Here is a 20,511-nt window from a genome sequence, read left to right as displayed (position 1 = left end):
GTTTTAGCTAAAAAAAAAATTTAGGAAAAAAAAGGAAAAAAAAAAAAAGAAATTTTTAAAAAAAACTTCAATTAAAAAAAAAAAAAAAAAAAAAAAAAAAAAAAAAAAAGAGTAATAGAGGAATTAGCCATCAGATGTAATTTTAAAATAGTTATTTGAAAATATTTTCAAGCCAACAAAAAAGTTAACTTAACTAGTTGTAAATGTAAATCAATTCAACTAATGTGAAACAATATCATTTAGGGAAACTAAACTTTAGCTAAGCTATAAAAGACCCTGTCATAATTTCTGCTAATTTTAAGAGAAAATATGAAGTTTCAGAGAAACATCAGTGGATTTACACAGCAAGTCTTCATGTTCACCCTATAAATAATTTCATCTAAATATTCTACTGAAACATGAAGGCAAAGCAGGAAGAGTTTTTCAGCACTGAAAAATCTCAGAACTTTGTTGTCCAATGTCTATGAATATTTGTATTTTTTAGCACTAAAGGGGAAAAATGTGGACTTGCAACACTGGTGTCTCAAAAATAATGGTTCATTTAAATGAGCCAATTTAACAAGAAAAACAAAACAAAACAAAAAAAAACAACAACAAAGATTACCATTGGTCTTTCTCTGATCGTCAGGCGGAGGAGGAGTGCAGCCATTCATGTGGCAATGTGAGAGGTTACAATTCCGGTTACTTGCTGGAGCACACGTGATAACCGAGGGCCGATTCTGGAAAACAGGAAAACGAAAAAATCTGATGAGATTCATACAACAAACTAAAGGAGACCTTGATAAGTATTACTATTTTGAACCGTAGCAGATTAATGATTGCTAAGAAATCCTTGTAAATACTTTAAAAACCACCAAACTACTTTTCTCAAACATTGAAGCTTAAAGTGTGAACATGAACATTTTTGAATAAAGGTTCGAAACGTCTGTTATATATATATATGAAGTGATAATTTTGCAGAAGAATGTCAATTTCTTTAATGCTGAAGTTTTCTGCTCTGATCACCAAAAATGAACAATCATTTAATGTCAGAATTTAATCAACACCCTTGCTCCACAAACTGGTTAAAGCTAAATTGAAATGTATTTTTTAATCAGCAAAAGGACTATAGTGGTTCATACAATATCATTTACTGATCATTTCAGTCAATATGGACACACCTGCTGCCGTTCTGCGGTCCCACTCATGATAGGCCGCGACACTTCGATGTCACTGTGGCCTTTGGTCAGAGCCAGCGGCTGGTCTATAGCGTAGCCAGAAATGGTTGCATATGGGTTTGGCCGCTCCATAGGACTGTGGCTCAGGCTCCAGTGCTCATTGCGGTTGTCTCCAGCAGACGGACGAGCGCTGAGCAAAACAAATGGAGATCAGAGATCAACCTCACTGATGCATCTCTGCGGACACTTCACAGCTCACCAGTTTTACCTTTATAATAAAAATATAGTGTAAGCAGAGGTTACTCTAAAAAAAGATGTAGGCTTTCTCCAATGCCCATTTCAGAAGTTAAGATAGAACACACAGGTACAGGTGTGAACTAAGTCAGCAGCAAATATTTCTGCACATATTTCTGAATCTCCGTGACATTTATGAGCCGATATTAGAAGGTGTAATATGAGGATTAGAGAATCAAAGATGTTACAAAGAGGAAAAGGTCCAGATTGAAAAAGTTTAAATTTTACCTCAATTTATTTCCATTTGCATTAACATAAATGTAGGAAATTTTAAGCTAAGCTGTAAAACTTTGCAAAACTGCTACAGGGTTTTGACATTTTAGAGGATGTGTTTATTGCACATCATTTATGCTTCAATCTGAGAAAATTTCCCTGATTTACAACTTCTAAATGCAAATTGGCAGACTTAATTTAATTGTTCTGCTCTTAAGTGCACTTACAGGTGAGTAGCAAACATTCTGCTCATTTTGGTCATGTGGTCGTCATCACAGTTCAGTCTGTTTTCCATTTGTTCGTCCCCATACTTCCGTTTGTTTGGGCAGTGTGGGGAAGGCCCAGTTATGGTTGGCACAGCAGTAGACAGGGAGGGGATCCTGGACTCATCTGTGGAAAAAGGTCAGCAGTTTATTTATATTCTATATTAATTACAGTATATTTATTTTTAAAAAATTGTTTTTGCTGAACACTCTTTACTAGTTTCAATTGTTGGATTGTTTTCAAATAACTACAAAAAGACAATTATGAATTTAGCAGTTTAGAATATTTCTTAGTTATATTTAAATAAGGATTTGGGTCATTTCATGTATTTACCAAAAGTGACCAAGCAACTATTCATGTGCTTTATTTGTGATTCTTCATAAAATCAGGAAAATTATGGATAACCCAGACAACCCTCTTTATGAGACTGTCTAGGGAAAATATCTTCAGTCAGAGGCTTCTTTAAATTCGTTGTAATACAGTTTGCTACAAGAGATTTTTTTTCTACCAACAGCCGTCACTATCTACAATAACTCAGTAGAATTTGAAATAACACGAGTTACAACATTCAATTTCCCTTCGGGAACAATAAAGTATTTTTAGATTTGAATCTAAATGAAGCTTGAATTTTATAACATCCACGGTTATAAAACGTCTTTCATATCATTAACAAACTTGGAACACCACCTGCAGCAATTAATTACTTCGCACCAATACGCGGTTTGTTTAGTTTAAAGCAATTGATTGTTACTTGCCAATAGCGTTAACGCAATAAGAACAAGAGAGACGACGTCACATAAACAGAAATAAAATGTCATATCAACAGAAACAAAAAGGCAACTTTACCGTCGTAGTGCAGTCTCCCAATGTTATTGTTCATCTTGTCCAGGAACTGAGAGTTCAACAGGTCCATTCTAGTGCAAAGCATTTACATGTACAGGCTAGTTGCTAACGTTGACATTAGCAGGTTATTCTATCCAAGTCAACAACGCAAACGTATCTCCTAAAAAGAAAAAGTTAAGAATGTTATAACACGCTTTAAGTCCAAATACATTAAATAAAATTAATTTCTTAAGACTAATAGTCCTTTGGCAAATTGTATGTCGTAACAGATTCAAACACCCACGACTAGCATGACAGCTAACCAACCGCAAACCACTAAGCTAGCGGATAATACATTACTTAGCTCTAATTGGTTTATTTTAACACTTCATATCAATAGCTCTATCCCGAAACAAACTTAAAGTAATTGTTAAAGACAATGTCAGAAAACTACAAATGTTTTAAGCGTAATTACACGAGTCAACGAAGGAAATGGCTAACTTTAGCTCAAGTCACCCAAAACTAGTGTTAGCACAGTCGCAAACTCAGTAGGCTCAAAAAGTTAACATTCAGCTAAAAACTATGAACGACGCGTTAGCGACAATCTACTTTGTTTAATTCAACAAACGTAATGTCAAAAAGGATAAGGGTAAGCTTCTAATGGTACTTACTCAATCTATAATCTTGGTCTTACAACAACAAAACCATAGTTTGTACTGTGCTTCGCGTACTTTCCCATCATAGGAGGCGGAGCCCCAAAACAAAAGACCAGCCCAGGCGTAGAGACGAGACATGTTTATGAGTGCACCTGAATCACAATCATGTGATTCGTATAGCTAAAGTATATTTACAAGTTCTGAAAAAAAATATTAGCTGAGAGAAAACAAAAAACGGTTGTTTATGACAGTAAATTCAACAAATGGAATAATAGTTTAAACACTGTAGGCTGGGATTTTAAAATACAGGTGCTCGTCACCACTTGAGCCTGTGCTGGATCACTTTCTACTGTCCTGTGGATCTTTCTGGTGTGTAAACTGAATTTCAGACTTCAATTTGCACTACTGTAAAACAACCAGTTGGTGTCCCTCTCACACACAGTAAACTCAAAGCAACACCCTTTGGTATTCCTGGGGTCTGCAATACTTTCAAACTAAAGAGACCTCCCTACTTACCATCAAACCCAAAATATCGCGGCATTTATATATTTATGTACATTTTTATATATTTATATACAAAGGTATATATTTATACAGTTTATATTTACAAAAGTGGTAGGAGATGCTTAAATAGCTGGGGAGATAGGAGTAGAGTAGAGAAAGAAAATGCAAGTGAACATCTTCAAAATCTGCTTTTACACCCTCAGAAAGAGAAAAAAGCATAAAACCTTGAAACCACAGGAACTCACAGCATGTGTATTTAATAATAACAATGATAACATCACCGAAAAATAGAAAGTACAAGTTAAAACAAGATGTATTGGCCATTGCAGCCCAAATAGAAGTGTATCTACAAAACACCTGAATATGAACACCTTTGTCTTTTGCTTAATTAACATAAATAAAGGCTTTAAAACAAGAGTTTGTGTGTAATTAAAGTACAGTGACAGAGTCTATGCGCCTTTTCAGACTGACAATCACTCTCTTAAAATGATAAACACAATGAGAGGCAGGTGAAAATATTAATTTCAAACTATACATATTTTATATTAATCTGGATGATTAAAATGTAAGTAGTAAGAAAAGTATAATTATATTTATTGTTTTTCACATAACTGCTTGTGAGTGTCCTTGCCAGAGACTTACTGTGTTGGCCTTTGCTTTTATTTGTTTTGATCTCTGGACACCACAAGCTATTGATTAAATGGATTCCTTCCCAACCATTTTCCATACATCCATCCCTCTCATTCTACATTTTTCTTGCGCATGCATTCCGGTTTTGTGAATGCAAATATATATACAACAAAGATAGTAGCTTTAGGATTTGATAAACCACATACACCAGAGATTGTTTACTGGATGCATTTGTGCCTCAAGGGACTGCTGCTGACGTTTCCTCCCTTTCAGTGCTGCCCACAGGTCCAAACAGCCATTTTAGAATGTGTGGCCGACAGAAGTGCTCTTCATAGACAGTGGGCAGAGAATCCTACCAAACATGGGTAGGAGGTGTAAAACCATTGTGATGCATAACCCGGATACCCCCTTGCATCTCCACTGGAAACCCCTCAATTTTTCATGCTGTGGTTCAGAAAAGGATGATGTCTGTAAAGCAGAAAATGGGGGAGGGGTAGGGAAATCAGGCATGCCACTGAGGGAGAGGGAGAGGAGAGAGGACGACGGGAGGAAGGCACAGTCGAGCATCATGTGCTATGCTTGAGGAAAGCACAGGGTGAGGGGATTGGCTGCTGGAAGCTGTAGCGTCACTGCCAGTGAGGGAGAGCTTGGAGGATGCTCTGCAAAGCTGGGAGGTACTACATTCGTTAGGAGTTTGTACGGAGACCCCAGCCTCCACCCGCTACACACTCACAGCCAGGAGAACCGTGCAGGATAAATTTCCACACCCAGCTCTTGCTTACTCCTCTCCAGCCATGAATTACCTGCGCCGGCGCCTCTCGGACAGCACCTTCATCTCCAACCTGCCCAACGGCTACATGACAGACCTTCAGAGGCCTGACCCTGCTCAGCCTCCTCCACCTGCTTCCTCCACCCCTGCCAAGTCTCCAACAAGCGGGCCGACACCTCCAGCCGTTTCCCCTGCTCCTGAGAGGAAGCCTCAGACGTCTCAGTCGACCAGCGCTGGCTTCTTCAGCTCCATCACAAATGTTGTGAAGCAGACAGCTGCCTCAGCAGGGTTTGTGGAGCAGACCCAAGTCACGACACCCAAGAAGTTTAAGATTCTGCTTGTGATCGATGAACCCCAGCAGGAGTGGTAAGACAATACGTTACTCATTTCTAATTAGTTTATTGTGAGCTATTTTTGTGAATTATTGTTGCTCCATCCTTTGTGTTTGTGTCAGTTTTCTTTTTTTTATCTCTCTCTTGGGTATCATGTAGTTTTGTAAAGACTAGAAACTACTATAACATCATCTCTGTCAAATGCACAGTAAATATTAACGGTTATTATCAATTGGTGGTGTTCAGTTGCTGCCAATAAGTATTGAGCCAGAATATTCTGGTTTTGAGGAATGGTCCTGTAATGACATAACACCAAGATGGAGGATTCCACTTTCCCTCCTTCATCTATTTGTTTTCCTATTTTGTTGCATTTTTCTCTTTTCATGCATCATTTTCTGGTGTTAAATGTTGGCATTTTAATTATGTCATTACTTTGTAGCATGGCATGCTATATATATGTTAAAACTACTGTGCCACAGGTTGTGCTGAACCTGAAATGAAGTACCATTTTTGTTCCTCTTGTTCCCTTCAAAGCACTGCAGTGTTTTCCCTCAATCAATCGGGTTTCCCTTCCTGCTTACCAATTGCATGTCACACGACATGCATTGCACAATTATAGGAAAAGCTAAATGCAAGACATTGGAACCCCTGATTTATTGGACAGCAACAGTGTAAAATACAAGGAAGCAGAAAGAACATCAGTTCGTTGTTACATCAGTTTCCTGTGCTGCTCCAAGAGCAGACCTTCATGCCATTAATATGAAGAAACTGGGGGAACCTTAATTATTTCATTCTAATGGTGTTCAGATTCCAGGGGGATCTTGCTGAGAGATAGGATAAACAAACATCTTTGTCGGTTTGATGGACTCAAAATCAATAAAGTGAATATATTTCTTCTATTAGTATGTAGTAGTATTACTATACAATTTTAATACATGGTAATTGAATCCTTTCATGATGACTTTTCATTTGTGTAGGGTCAGAGCGGATTTTTCCTCTTGAATGTGTGTGCTGAAGTATTTGCCTCATTGCATGTAGTTTAATTTAGATTTAAAAAAAAAAAAAAAAAAAAACAGAAGACTTACTGAGAACTATAAAGTTTGACACTAATCCTCAACCAATCACATTGCAGGAACTCAATGCATAAGATGTGGAGAAAATGATTTGGTAAAGTTAAAATGGATCATAAAAATGGGGCGGAAAAAAGAAGATTTAATGGACTTTGACCATTAAATGATGCTTTCTGCTGAGGTTTTTGAGTGCACCAATCCCCTATATTCACAATTATGGTCAGAAAAAGAGAAACTATACAGTGAGGGACAGTTGAGTAGACGAATAATGTCATATCAGAGTTCAGATGAGAATGGGCAACATGATAGAAAGGCAGCAGTGGCTGATTGAATGCCAGATTTTGATTCAAATGGGCTGCATCAGCTTGAAACCATGCCGGGTGTCTCTCCTGTTAACTAAAACCAAAAATCTGAGGGTATAATTCACATAGGCTTGCCAGAACAAGACCATAACAGATTGAAAAAAGCTTGTCTGTTTCTCTGAGTCTTGAATTCAGCTGCAACATTTAGATGTTAGTGTCGAAATTTGGCATAAACAACATAAATAAATCCACCCTGCTCTGTATTCACAGTTTAAATCTGTGGTGGTGTAATTGTTTGGGATTATTTTCTTGGCATGCTTTGAGTCCCTTAGTCCCAACTGAGAATTTTTTCAAATGCCAGACCCTGAGTATTGTTGTTCACCATGTTCATCATCCCTTTTTGACCACAGTGTACCCATTTGCTGAAGACTACTTCAGCAGGATATTTATATTCCTGCTGGTAGATGAGTACACTATTACATGATGATGTAGGAAACATTCATATGCAATGATTAGTTCAGACTCTTATCTGCAGGATGGATATCAGCCATGTGTATTCATGTGTTCTATATTGCTTTTAAAAAAAAATGAAGTTATTTTTTGTGAAGAAGGAAGGCTCACATTGTGGTGCTCAAATGTACTCGCATCAGTATGCAAACTGATGTAGAGTATGCCAAGTGAGATCTCTGTGTGCCCTCGTTCTCACTGTTGGTTTTTAGCCAGATCTGCTCTGAACTAGTTTCTGTGAGCAGTTTGTTGCTCTGACATTGTTTTTGCTCTTATGTCGTCCACATTGTGCCAGTTTCTGGTGCTCACAGCCCTTCATCTGTGCATCAAATGCGCAGTCACGTAGGAGATGTGCTAAAATAATTAATTTACAGGGCTTCCTCTGTCTGAGAGCTGCATCTATTTTTAATGACAGCTCAGTAGCACTACGCGGGAGGTGTTTGACTTGGTTTGGCTTCTTTGGGTTGTTTTTACAAGACCTTTCACCCAGTGGTTCTGATTCAACATGGCAGAAAAAAAATGTGTTGTTCCTACAGTGTTTAGATAAAGTAATGAAACAGTTTGAAATAGTATCCTTTGAGTACAAAAAGAAAACAACACCAAATACAGCTTAAAGGGGTTAACATTAGAAGATTACTGATGCTTAAAAGATAACCAGTTCAGTATTTTAGTGCTCCTGTTGGCAGGACTGAAAGTGTTCTAAAGTATTGAGCTGTTGGCAAACCCTGGGAGGATGAAACAGCTCTTAATTTTCTTATGGTTTTGGCAGGCTTCTCATGTTCTCAGTGATGTTGCACATCTTGAGTCTGAGATTTATGGTCTTTAACTCACTGTGCGACCAGCTTTGCTTTGACGTTTTTGTTTGTCCTGCCAGAAATCAAAACCAAAATGACACTGCTTGCTTCCTATACTTTGAGAGAAAAGGGATACAAGGTTCAGGAATTAAGTAAATTATAGTAAAGTATCAGTTAATGGGAACAATTGATTAAATTTGGTCAAATTGATAGAAACAGTACATTGTTACTTATGTAGTCATGACAAATATTGAACATGCTGCCAATATTTGTTTAGGCAGGAGAAATTAAGAAAACATATGGAATTTCATTGAAGAAGTTACAGAGTTTGTATGGAAAAGGAAATAGGAACATGGGATAATATAGTAATGATGTAATAGTATTTCTTGTATTTATTCCTTTTAGGATTTTTTTCCCAATAAGGTATCTTGACTGGAGTGCTTTTCTGTGTTGTACTTTGCTGGTGAGACAACAACATGTGGTCTGTAGATGATAAATACAGCATTAATAAGTAGATCAAGAGAGCTGGATCAGGTCATTGGCTCATCCCCAGACACTTAGGGCCTCTATGAATAGGAAAAGGAGGTCAAAAGGGAAAACCACCCACCACTCAATGTTTCTAAAGAACTAAGAACTGAACATAAAAAATATTTTCAACCCCTGAATGTACATTCCAAAAATATATATATTTTTGATATAAGTACCTGAAACTTGTTGTAAGATGTGACGTTTTTATTGACATCTTGTGTAATAATTTTGCAGCAAATGCTGGGCAAATGATAAAAATGTAAGATTGTACTGATGGCAGACTCAAAATAAATCAGAAAATAGAAACTACCTAAATAGACGTGTCTTTAAACTGTGAGTTTGTTATGCAATACATTTTATATAAGTAAGGTTCAGAGAAAAAAAAATGAAATGGGTTTGCTGCCATGTAGAAGCTTTCTGTCATCCAGCCAACATCTAATGCTTTAGATGAGGCTACCAGTCTGCCAGACAGGTTTGGATAGTTCCAGGAATACTGTGTTATAAATTACTCCTATGACAAGAGCAGCAGATGAAACACTGTGTTACTTATGAGACTAATGGCTGTGAAGCCGTGTCTTGCTCATTGCAGTTCAATATGCTGACATTTCAAGTAAAGATATTGACAGATTCTTGTGATTTATCAAATGCTCTGAACTATAAATTTCACCTTCCTAACTGAATAATAGCAGAAATGTGCCCTGGACTGGGAGCTTACTCTTATGCAAACATAAGGGGGAAGTGAGAGTGGAACAGGCAAAGTAATTAGACATTAAAATTCTGCTAGGTCTATTGCTTGCATAGCTCTCGGGTGAATTATCTGAATGAAAGATTTTGCCACAGTACTGTATAAAAATATTTAATCAAGAGAATTGTTTCTCTAGATTAATTCTGAGAAAAATGGTAGAGAGTAATTTATTGACTAACTTTTTTATATCGTCTCATTTCTTAAGATAACTGAGCTTGCTAAATGCATCTAACACCAGATGTTTGAATATTCCATATAAAACAGACACAAATCGCATTTTTGTCACTGTGTAGCATTAAGTTGGATTAAACATTTTTAGTTGGACATGCAATAATGTATTTATTGTATATCTATTCTGTGGCAAATCCAAAATTGAGAAGTTTGTGAAAAGATATCAAAAATGTTTGGTCCAAGTTGTCCTCTTTGTAAGGCTATTCTACCAAACACTAAAGAAATGTATATAAACTTCTGAATCTAAAAATGTAAAAATGCTCCAATTATTCTGGAATTAGAAAACAAATGCATTTGGTAAACCTAAGTAGCCTAAAACATTCAGGCTTATTCTGACTTAATATCAGACAGTGAGGGAAAAATGCTGTTTGTCGTTTTATACTGTCAGTATTAATACGTTTCAAATACGGAGTAACATTAACAGCTTAAATCAAAGTCCTTCCAAAATTGGAGGACGTTGCTCCTGTGGGGAAGCTCATAAACCTTTCTGCATATTAATCCATGCACTAAAGGATCGTTGAATGTGCTACCTCTGATTTGTATGCTGTTAGTTGTCTTTTGCTCAGTGATACTGAAATGAAAAAAAGAAAAACATCACCATATGCTACACCGTCTTACTCAGCCTCATGCTGGGAAAGATTACTATTTAGATAGCAGGGAGGAAATCATATGCTTGTTTTCTTTGTGGCCCTTTTCTGGTCGCTGCTCATGTTTTTCTTAATGTATGTTGAATTATAAGCGTTGATGCTTTTCAGCTTTTCATGTGCGGGAGCTGTAATTCATATTTTAATACCTATTTTCCTTCCCATGCTCTAATTGGGCTGTGACAGAATTATTCAGTTGTTTTCCCTTGATAAACAAGCAGCAGCAGCAGGAAATGTGGCAGAAGAGCGACATAGACTAACGAGGAAAAGGATGGAAGAGATTTTAAAGTATGTTGAAAAAATCTGTAAAGACAGCATTGCAAAATATGTATGTTTATCAGATTTCTTCTGGGCTGAGCTGTCATCACACACAGTACAAAATGTACCACTGCAGTATATGCTGTTAGTTTAAGGGCTGAGCTGTAGAAAAAGCATGCCAAAATAAAAGATTCTCCATGGCAACTCGAGGAATTTCATGGGGAAGACCGTTTTGTAGAAAACTCCTTATTTGGTTACGCATCGGCAATTTCTTTGGTCAAAACGTATGTTGTTAGGTTTTCCCTCTGCATGTTAATTTGTCACAACAGTTTGCTTGCAAATGAAATGCAGTGAAATTCATTGGAATTGAGATGCTTTCAAAGGTGGCTGACATATGTTAAAATAAATCAAATTCTGTCGTTACTGAACAATCTCTTAAATTCACAAGCGATAAATTATGAGTGAGGCAAAGTTCAATAACTTTCTGGCATCTCAAGCTCAGATGAAATGTCACATGTTTTATTTGTATAAACCTGATTTAACTTTCACACGTTTAGAATGTGAAAACCACAAACTTCAGTCTATTTTGTTAGGATGTTATTTGACAGACTAGCACAAAGTGGCATGCGATTGTGAAGGGGTTTTCACATTTTTCACAAATGAAATCAGAAAAACGTAATATGGATTTACATAAAGCCCCTTTATACCTGGATTAAATCCAGTGCAGACAATTGCTTTGACAAGACACCTATTAAACCCATGAGATCCAACTGAGGTTCAAGGAAACTCTGGAGGAGAAAAATGCAACCTCGAGGTTGAGGAGATGGATGGGGCTAAATACAGAGGAGTCCTGAAAGAACGATCTGTCATCGGCTGCAAAAGACTTGAGACCAGGATGGATGACAACAACTGGAAACATACAACCTGAGTGGCATGAGAATGAGATCAAAGCACGTTCATAGGTCTGAATGTCCCTGTCAAAGTCGAGACCAAAATCCGATTGAGAGTCTGTGACAGTGCTTGAAAAGTAAACCTGGACCATGTTAAAATGTTTTGTAGAGACATACTCCAAAGAAGTTGTAGCTGTATTTCCAGCGAAGGGTTGTTCTTGCATAGCGTTGATTCTGGGAGGCTGCTGCAATATTCAGACTTTTTCATAATAAAATTTCTTAGAGCCACCAGTCATATTCCTTTCACAGTTCAATTGTTCTCCATTTTTATGTTGTTTTATCACATAGGTGCTAAACTTCAGGGCCGGCGAGACACCACTTTTCTTAAATACATTTGAAAATATCATTTTATGATCAAGGTTCTGTAGAACTTGACTCAATGCCGAGTTCAGCAATTTGACTGATTCGAGAGTGTTGTAGATCTAAAAGTTGCAAGACACTGGTATTCAAGAACTGGAGTTTTAAAATAATGATAAATTATGTAGTTTATGAGCTGACACAATGTGAAAAAGACTTCTTTTTTTTAGTAAATTTGTGTTTATTGGTTGTCAGTATGAAGTGAGAAAGTGTGAGCATTTCTGTGTTTCAGCAGTTTGAGAAAAGCACAGAAGGGGGGCTTTTTTTCCCTTTTGTTCACTCAGCAGATTGCCATTTATTCAGCAATGACTCACTTTTCTGCTTGTTGCAAAGTCAACATAATCAAGTGATATGTTCACACTGGATCTGGCATTTACTGGACACCTGTAGTTCTGTTGTTTAATTAAAAAAAATGCTTTTTCTCCTCCACCAGGGCGAAATTATTGAAAGGAAAGAAGGTTCACGGGGATTATGATATCAAAGTGGAACAGGTACGTTTAATGAAGACACTTAGATCCATTTCATGTGCTTAGGTAACAAAAAGAGGATTAAATTTATTCTCCCTGTGGTACGTTCTCCCCTTTTCTGCGTTTAGGCTGAGTTCAGTGAGATGAACGTTGTTGCCCATGCCAGCGGTACATGCAGCGTGAACATGCAAGTCCTCAGAAATGGCACCAAGGTTGTCAGGTCAGACAGACAAACTCCAAATGAATCTAGTGTGCAACTGAAACTCTTTGTTTTGACTGTTCTGTGTCCACCCACAGACTGACTCATCCACATTGCTGTTATCCCTTGGCACAGCTTTGTTTACATTTCTATTGCTCTTCCATTCTCCAGGTCCTTCAAGCCAGACTTTGTTCTCATTCGCCAGCATGCCTTCAGTATGACCCAGAATGAAGATTTTCGCAACCTGATCATCGGTCTGCAGTACGGGGGCGTTCCAAGCATTAACTCCCTGGAATCCATCTACAACCTCTGCGACAAGCCGTGGGCAGTAAGTGCAGAAGCGACGTAGTGGAGTTAAAAATCTGTTCTGTATTCTGGGCTGCATGGTTGCATTTAGATTTTATACATTTTTCTTTCATAATTTTTTTTTTCCAAATTAATCACTTGTGTGCACCTCCAGTTTGCTCAGCTAATCAACACCTGCAGGAAGTTGGGACCTGAGAAGTTCCCCCTCATTGAACAGACCTTTTATCCCAACTACAAGGAGATGGTGAGCATCCTATTAGATGCAAGCTTGTTTTACTTGTGACAGTGATGTAACAATATAAAACTTCAACAATTAATTAAACAAGTAAATGTCTTTCTTAATTAGGTGAGCATGCCCTCATTTCCTGTTGTTGTAAAGATTGGACACGCTCACTCTGGGATGGGAAAGGTATAGTGACGTGTCACTTGTTTTCGCTTTAATCTTTGTACACATACGTTGCCTTGCAAAAGTATTCATATCTGCTGAACTTATTTGGAACAGTCAATCCAACCACAATACTTATAAATGTATTTTATAAGTATTTGTTTTTCAAAATTGTAACTGTGACTTGGTTTTCAGCCCTCCTAAGTCAGTACTTGGTATAACCACCTTTCATCGAAGTTACAGATCTCATTGTTTTGGTATCTCTCTTAGCTTTTCAGATTGGACTAGATCATTCTAACACATAAATGTGGTTTGCTCTGAACCAGCAGTGTCTAGTCCTCAAGAGCTATTCTGCAACTTTTAGATTCATTCCTAAAAGTTACATTCCTTCTTCAATACACCTGAATGAAATGAATGTCTCGTTGCCATGCCTACCAATCTGAAGGTCATGCCGATAAGGGAATTCATCCATTTGTGTCAGCTGTGTTGGCGAATGGACACACTTTAACGTTGCAGAATAGTAGCTCCAGAGGACTAGAATTGGATAATCTTAGATCTGAAGGACTTTTTTGCAGTTCTGTCAGTAAGTTTAGTCTCATCCTGCTGAGAGGTCAACTTCTACCTCAGCTTCAAGTCTTTTTTACACTATCACAGGTTTTCCTTTATGCTTCCCCCAGTATTTACCTCCCTCCATCTTCCACATATCAGTTTTTGACCATCTTCGGTGACCGTGCAGCAAACAGTATGATGCTACCACCAACATGTTTTGCATGTGGGCCAAAATGTTCAGTTTTGATTTCATCTGTCCAGACTCATGTGCGCCCCGCATGGCTTGACACAAACTACAAACTGGACTTCCTATGACTTTCTATAAGAGTATCTTTCTTCTTGCCACCCTTCCTTAGAGGTCAGGTTTAAGGAGTGACTATCAGTCCTATAAACAAGTTTTCCAAACAGAGCAGTGGATTTCTGCAGATCAAGCCCGAGTATGACTACCTTTGCAAGGCACTGCACTTGCTTTTTTATTTAAGCCTTTGTTAATGTGATTATAGAAATATCACAGGATCACCGTATTGCTTATGACATTTTTTCTACTTGACATTTTGTGTGTACAGGTGAAAGTAGACAACCACAGTAAGTTCCAGGACATAGCTAGTGTCGTGGCTCTCACTCAGACCTACACCACCACAGAGCCTCTCATTGACTCCAAGTATGACATCAGAATCCAGAAGATTGGTACTGACTACAAAGCTTACATGTAGGTATAACTAAGCTGTTGTTACTCCTCATCAAACCGAACAAAACTAATCCTGATTTTGTATTTGCGTTGCACATTCATCAGGAGGACATCTATATCTGGAAACTGGAAGACAAACACAGGCTCTGCAATGCTTGAGCAGGTCGCCATGACTGACAGGTAATTCATTCCTATTATTGTCTTGAATATTAAAGCTGAATTATGTCATAAAATGTGCTTAGTTTCTTAATTTAAAAAAATATATATTATTTTAAATGTCTGACAATCTCTTCTGCTGATAATCGGAGCACATTGTGTGATTTTTCTCCCAGTGCTACTGAATCATATTTTGATCGTTTTTAGGTACAAGCTATGGGTGGACACCTGCTGCGAGATCTTTGGGGGTTTAGACATTTGTGCAGTTAAAGCTATCCATGGGAAAGATGGCAAAGATTATATCACAGAGGTAAAACGCTGACATAAAATGGATATCAAATCGACACCTGAAAATTCCAAATGGATTATTCTTTCGGAAGACACTTAACTGTTTAGTTAAATAAATATAATCCCATTAAAACCTCCAACTAATGTGTGCTCAAAATTCCTTTTAATTAAACTGGTTGATTTCATGACACCTAATTGGTCCCTGTAAAAAAGGCTTTGTACCAATGATGAGCATATGTCAACTTCTGAGCAGAACTATATGCAGCCCAGGATCTTCTTGCAAAAACATTTGAATAAGAAATAAGTGTTCAATTCTGCCATTTACTGCTTTAATAATTGTATCGCATTGTTCTGTGATATTCCTCTGCCATAACCATCTCCAGGTGGTTGGTTCCTCCATGCCGCTGGTTGGAGAACACCAGGCTGAAGACCGGCAGCTCATTGCTGACTTGGTGTTGGCAAAAATGAACCAGTTAGCTGAGAGAGAAGCTAATGCTCCCCAGAGACCCACAACCATACAACCATCCCAGGTATGAAATACACTGAACGGAGCATTTATTTTATTTTATTTTTTTTTTTCTGTTCTTGAGCGAATCGCCTTTAAGTGATCTGTTGATATTAATGTATCTATTTTTTTTTTTGTTTGTTTGTTTTTTTAACGTGATGCAGGGAACTGGCCAGAAAGGAGAGATTACTGGTGAGCTCACTAAGAACGGTGCTGGCCGTCCACCTCAAGGTTGCCTGCAGTACATTCTTGACTGTAACGGCATTGCAGTGGGTCCAAAACCAGTCCAGGCCAACTGAGACCTGCAGAGGGAAATGTTCTCTCAGTGTCCGGATGGATGGCGGTGTGGCCCCCTAGCTGTGCAGACGTGTTGGTGAATGCTGGCAGCTAGAATCGGATCTGGTTGGTGTGAGCTCTCGGTACAGCTTCAAGCTGGCCTGGACTGTGTTTTTTCTTAACTCTATGCAGTGTCAACATGTACTTTCTACCTGTCCACCTGTTGGTTTGTGTGCTTGTATAGGCCACTTGTGTTTCAGCAGCCGTGTGTTTTCTGATTTTCTTTGAGCCTGTTGTTGATAATATGAAATGAAAATTGTGCCTACACTGAGTTCAGTGCTGCTCTGTGCTAACTTTCTAACCCGGCTATGAAGCTTTTGTTTCCCCCTAACACTTTGTCTTCGGTTTATTTTACATAATTTGGTGTGTCCCTCTAGTTATTATTCAAACTGTGGGTAACCATGGAGTTTGAACTTGTATATCTTAATATGTATAAGATAAATGTGTGTGTATGGTTGTAGTGGTGAATATTTTTGTATTTATACTGATAGATATTTATTTTTATTTGTTTGCATGACTGACACAAAGACAGGTGCAAGTCTTAAACGTCTGATGATGTGGGATGTTTATCTAACATGGCTGTTAAATCGCTGTGTACAACTAAGCTGTGTTTCCTGTGATTCTACATTGTGAATGTGTATGTAACAACAGATACATATTAAGAGATTCATGCAGTATTTTTATTTTATTCAAATCAATATTTCCGCATAGAGTACTGTCCTTAGAAATTAGATTATTTAGAGAGGTAGAATGTAAATTGATGCCCCTGTAATAAAATCTAAAGGTCTATTGAAGATTTTATAATGTAGAAAGATTCTAAACACAAAACTTCACTTTAATTGTAGAATTTTGAACCAAAGAATATAGTATTCAGTGTTAGTCTTTGCACTCCAGAAACTGACAGTGTAAATAAGAATAAGAGGACTGTTAATCCTGCATGTGGGCGGTGCAGATTAACGGACTAATAGTTGTATAAACTGGTAGTTATCCTTTCTAAACTCCTTGTTTCAGATCTGATCAAGTATCAAGCTCTGTTTCTGTTGTTTGGAGGCAAAAATTATTTCTGATAATCAAAATTGTGTGTTATGTGTGAATATTCATCCGAAAAATGTTAAATATAAAGTCCCGCTTGTACCGTTCACTTTATAGAAGCTTTTGAGGAGGCCTTTTTATTGCAGCAGTCGTTGTTCTGAGGTCTAGTGTTGCCTTATCTGGCACTGCTGTGCTCAGATTACTGCCATTGCTGGGAGTTGATGGAAAGTGCAATATGAAATCTTATTTGTTTCGATTCAGTAATATGCTTACAGGTGCATCTCGGTACGTTAGAATATTGTCAGAAATTACTTCTTTTTTTTTTAATTCGATTCAGAATACAAACTCACATATTATCAATGCATACTTCGTTCACTCAAATTTTCATTGCTTACAAGTAGTGAAGGAATCTACTCAAAAAAAAAACAGAATATAACCTGATATGCTACGTTACTGCTATGTTACAGCCTACAGAATCATGGTGGAGATGGCTGAATTGTCCAGTAAGCCACAAATGATCATTGTTAAATAAATTGTCTGTTCAAAGACTGCTAAATAACAACATATTGAAGGAAAGTTGAGTGGAAGGAAAACATTTGGTGCAATCAACAATGATAACTGGAGCCATAGAGTTTGTTGAGAAGGTAATTTATGAGATTGGTGGAAACTCACAAGGTCAAGTCTGCAGGTGGAGTCAGTGATTCAAGAACAACCACCTGTAGATAAATCAGAAGTAAAAATAAATTAGACTACAGATGATATTTAAATTTATTGAGATACAAATGTATACATAAAATCAGATCTTCCATTTAAATATTTTTAAAAAAGCGATAATCACTCACGCCCTGAATAGTTATTTTTTACCGAGTGGCTATTTGTTCTGCTGTCTTTATGTGCTGTTGTCCAGTGGTTTACTTCAGAAGGCCATTTCATTTATCCAATATCCTAAATGGTGAAAAACAACCAAACTGTAAACAAAAACAAAAAAAAAACAAGAATCTTTTCAGCAAGCTTTCCGTGCAGTTCTTTTTCTAAGCTGTGATAAGTGCCATTGTTTTATCTGTGAGTGTATCCCTGTAGAAAGCCATGCCTGAGGCTTTATGGACGTGTCGTTCCGTTTATTAGGAAATATGCCATGACATTGACCAGCAGAGAGACACAAGTCGGTGACGGCTACGTTGTTCGGCCTCTGTTTGGGAACTGGATACATCTGAGTTTTGTCATTTGGCCTTCGTGTTGAGGTGACACTTCTGGCTGCAGATTGAAACTAGAACTGAGGCAGCAACTTTGAGAAGCAGTGTGAAGCTGTCAAAACCCAGATCTGGAAAGAACAATAATGTGTGGACTCTTTATGTCACTGGCAATAAAGCTTCCTTTGCAATAGCTGCTTTGTGTCTTGATGTGTGCTATCAATGATGTTTTTTGCAAAGGGAACATTTAGACTAATATATCTACATTTATTTGCAGATTTGATGAATATTTGTAAAAAGCCTTAAAATAAATCTATCTCCAATTGCAGTTGCACACCATAAAAATCAAACTTTATTTCAAGTACATTTATTAATAAAAAAAATCCATGTTAACAAACATGTTTTCAACAAAATCACCAATGAGATGCTTATTTCTTTAACTTTTTACTTTTACTGCTATGCCATGCTATGAAAAAGTATTTTACTTTCCGCATATTTCTTTCGTTTTTATGTTTTATACTATGTTTCGCTTCATCAAACACATTTTAATTCCAAACATAGATAACACAAATCAATACAAAAACAGCTTTAAAATGAGGATTGCAGCTCTCATTTTCCTATATGTTAATGTCAGTGATTTGGACTTAACAAAAACACAGCAAAGGAAAAAAGAAAAAAAAGCATCTATGGTATTATACTCTTGCCAAAATCCTCTATATGATCCCCAAAACATATTCTGTGGGGAAAAAGGTGGAACATTTTTTTAAAAAGTGTTCATCGTTCTTCATTCAAATGCCCTCAGCAGAACAGATTTTTCAATAAACTGAATTCCCTGTTCCAGTCAGTCTCATTTCCAACATGAAGTGCCGCCCAAGTCTGTCAAAGAAATGAGGGTGACCTAAAAACAGACAACAAGGAATCAGCATGGAGGGAAGCACATCAAAACAATCACAGCTGAAGACTTAATACAACAGATAATTAGTCCTAGGATAAAATCACTTTATCAAACTGAATATTCAGTAACTGATCATTTCTCATATACACTGATTCACTAACAGTTCAGCTTTTGCCTCCTTCTCAGCATAGTTCAGTCCCTGAACGCACAGTGTCATTATTCCACAATAAGACAGAGCCCTAGGTAGATTTTATAGTTTCCTGAGGTTCTAATTGAAAAGAAGAAAAAAACCCAAAACAAAACAAAAAACAGGGAGTATTAGCGATAGCGCTGACAGGTATAATACTGAAGAAGTGTGACTTTTCCTCTTGAAATCTGAACCAAAATGAAGATATTTAAGTATTTTAAACCCTCTGTTTAGGAGAGCTAAAACAAACTCCCAGTCATCCGAGTAAAAAAAAAAATAATAATAATAATAATGCATCTCTTCTCCAAGGCCGGATTCTTCATTGTGAAACTGTGTTTAGCTAACTTGAACCAAAGGGGGGGAAAAATTGTCTTACAGAAAAATAAACTGATTTTGAAACACATAAAGTAGGACGTTAGGATCTAAAGTTACAAGACCTGTCCACAGAAGGTTGATAGCACTACAGATGCCTGCCTGGGACATAACACTGCAGAGAATTCAATGATGCTACAGCTGCTCTCAAAAAGCTGCCATGTTTATCTCATAAAATGTCAGCAGTCTTTCAGCAAACATCAGCAAGCTACTCCCAACAGATACAATCTGTTCTGCAAGAGGCATTTGTCAAACATCCAGATGGTACTGATGTTTTTTCCCCCCCTCCATCTTAACAAGCTGACTGACCCGACCCAAAGCCTTTAAGAGGTACAGAGGAGCTCCGAGCAAAGTCAGTGTTGGGTTTTGAAGTTCCAGCTGAAAGGCTTCCGTCTAGACTCCTCCCAGCTGTCTGCCAAGCTGCTGCTCTACGTGAAACAAGTCGTGCCCTATGGGGGGGGGGGACACACAGTGCTGACCATCTGCTGAAGAGCACAGCACAAGATGAGCACTTGAATCCTATAATGAAGTTAAATAAAAAAAGAGTCTCTGATAAATATACTTAAATGTCATGAGAAGCATCCAATCATAGCAAAACTCATTTCAGTATTACCTATCATTGTAACACACAGGTAAAATAACACTAAATGTAGCAGTAGGACATTTTACAATTCATCACGTTTTATCACTTGAGACTATTTTAGATCTGCTTACTTATTACTAATAAATATGCAATCCAGTGGCACCTTCTGCATGAATAGTGCCATGGGTGCAGCATGTTTGCAATTAATATCTGAAATGATCAAAGATCCTGCAAGGAAATAAAATGTCGCCCACCACAGACACAACTTCAGATAATAGACATAGATTCCCACGACTCACCATTAATTACAATCTTTTTATTCTCTGATATTTCTGGCTGAAAATTC

General features: G+C 37.5%; 2 protein-coding genes across 2 annotated transcripts in view; one reads left to right on the top strand and one right to left on the bottom strand.

The window, feature by feature from the left end:
• The window catches only part of LOC106948096 (transcription cofactor vestigial-like protein 4), a 9,338-nt gene extending 5,792 nt beyond the window's left edge, over positions 1 to 3,546 (bottom strand). The window contains exons 1-5 of the mRNA XM_015033570.1: positions 3,422 to 3,546; positions 2,775 to 2,931; positions 1,892 to 2,054; positions 1,161 to 1,347; positions 605 to 719 (exon numbers count right to left, since the gene is read on the bottom strand). Coding sequence (XP_014889056.1) covers positions 605 to 719; positions 1,161 to 1,347; positions 1,892 to 2,054; positions 2,775 to 2,856 — 547 coding nt within the window. The 5' untranslated portion in view covers positions 2,857 to 2,931; positions 3,422 to 3,546. The remainder of the gene's footprint in view (positions 1 to 604; positions 720 to 1,160; positions 1,348 to 1,891; positions 2,055 to 2,774; positions 2,932 to 3,421) is intronic.
• A 1,555-nt stretch (positions 3,547 to 5,101) lies between these two features.
• On the top strand, positions 5,102 to 18,321 carry syn2a (synapsin IIa). Its single transcript, XM_015033569.1, has 11 exons — positions 5,102 to 5,675; positions 12,461 to 12,518; positions 12,623 to 12,714; positions 12,865 to 13,021; positions 13,154 to 13,243; positions 13,346 to 13,408; positions 14,500 to 14,642; positions 14,727 to 14,801; positions 14,985 to 15,087; positions 15,449 to 15,595; positions 15,735 to 18,321. Exons 1-11 carry the CDS (start codon positions 5,335 to 5,337, stop codon positions 15,867 to 15,869), a joined length of 1,404 nt encoding a protein of 467 aa, XP_014889055.1. The 5' UTR covers positions 5,102 to 5,334; the 3' UTR covers positions 15,870 to 18,321.
• The last annotated feature ends 2,190 nt before the right edge of the window (positions 18,322 to 20,511 follow it).

Source organism: Poecilia latipinna, unplaced genomic scaffold (genome assembly GCF_001443285.1).
Source record: "Poecilia latipinna isolate Pla-1442-1.1 unplaced genomic scaffold, P_latipinna-1.0 Scaffold271, whole genome shotgun sequence".
Classification (NCBI taxonomy): domain Eukaryota; kingdom Metazoa; phylum Chordata; class Actinopteri; order Cyprinodontiformes; family Poeciliidae; genus Poecilia; species Poecilia latipinna.
The sequence above is the reverse complement of the archived record's forward strand: the minus strand, read 5'-3'. Positions and strand labels throughout refer to the sequence as shown.

Coding starts and splice junctions, on each gene's coding strand:
- syn2a (XM_015033569.1), top strand. CDS start 5,335: ATGAATTACCTGCGCCGGCGCCTCTCGGACAGCACCTTCATCTCCAAC. Junction 13,244..13,345: donor ATCCCAACTACAAGGAGATG/GTGAGCATCCTA, acceptor TTTCTTAATTAG/GTGAGCATGCCCTCATTTCC. Junction 14,802..14,984: donor CAGGTCGCCATGACTGACAG/GTAATTCATTCC, acceptor GATCGTTTTTAG/GTACAAGCTATGGGTGGACA.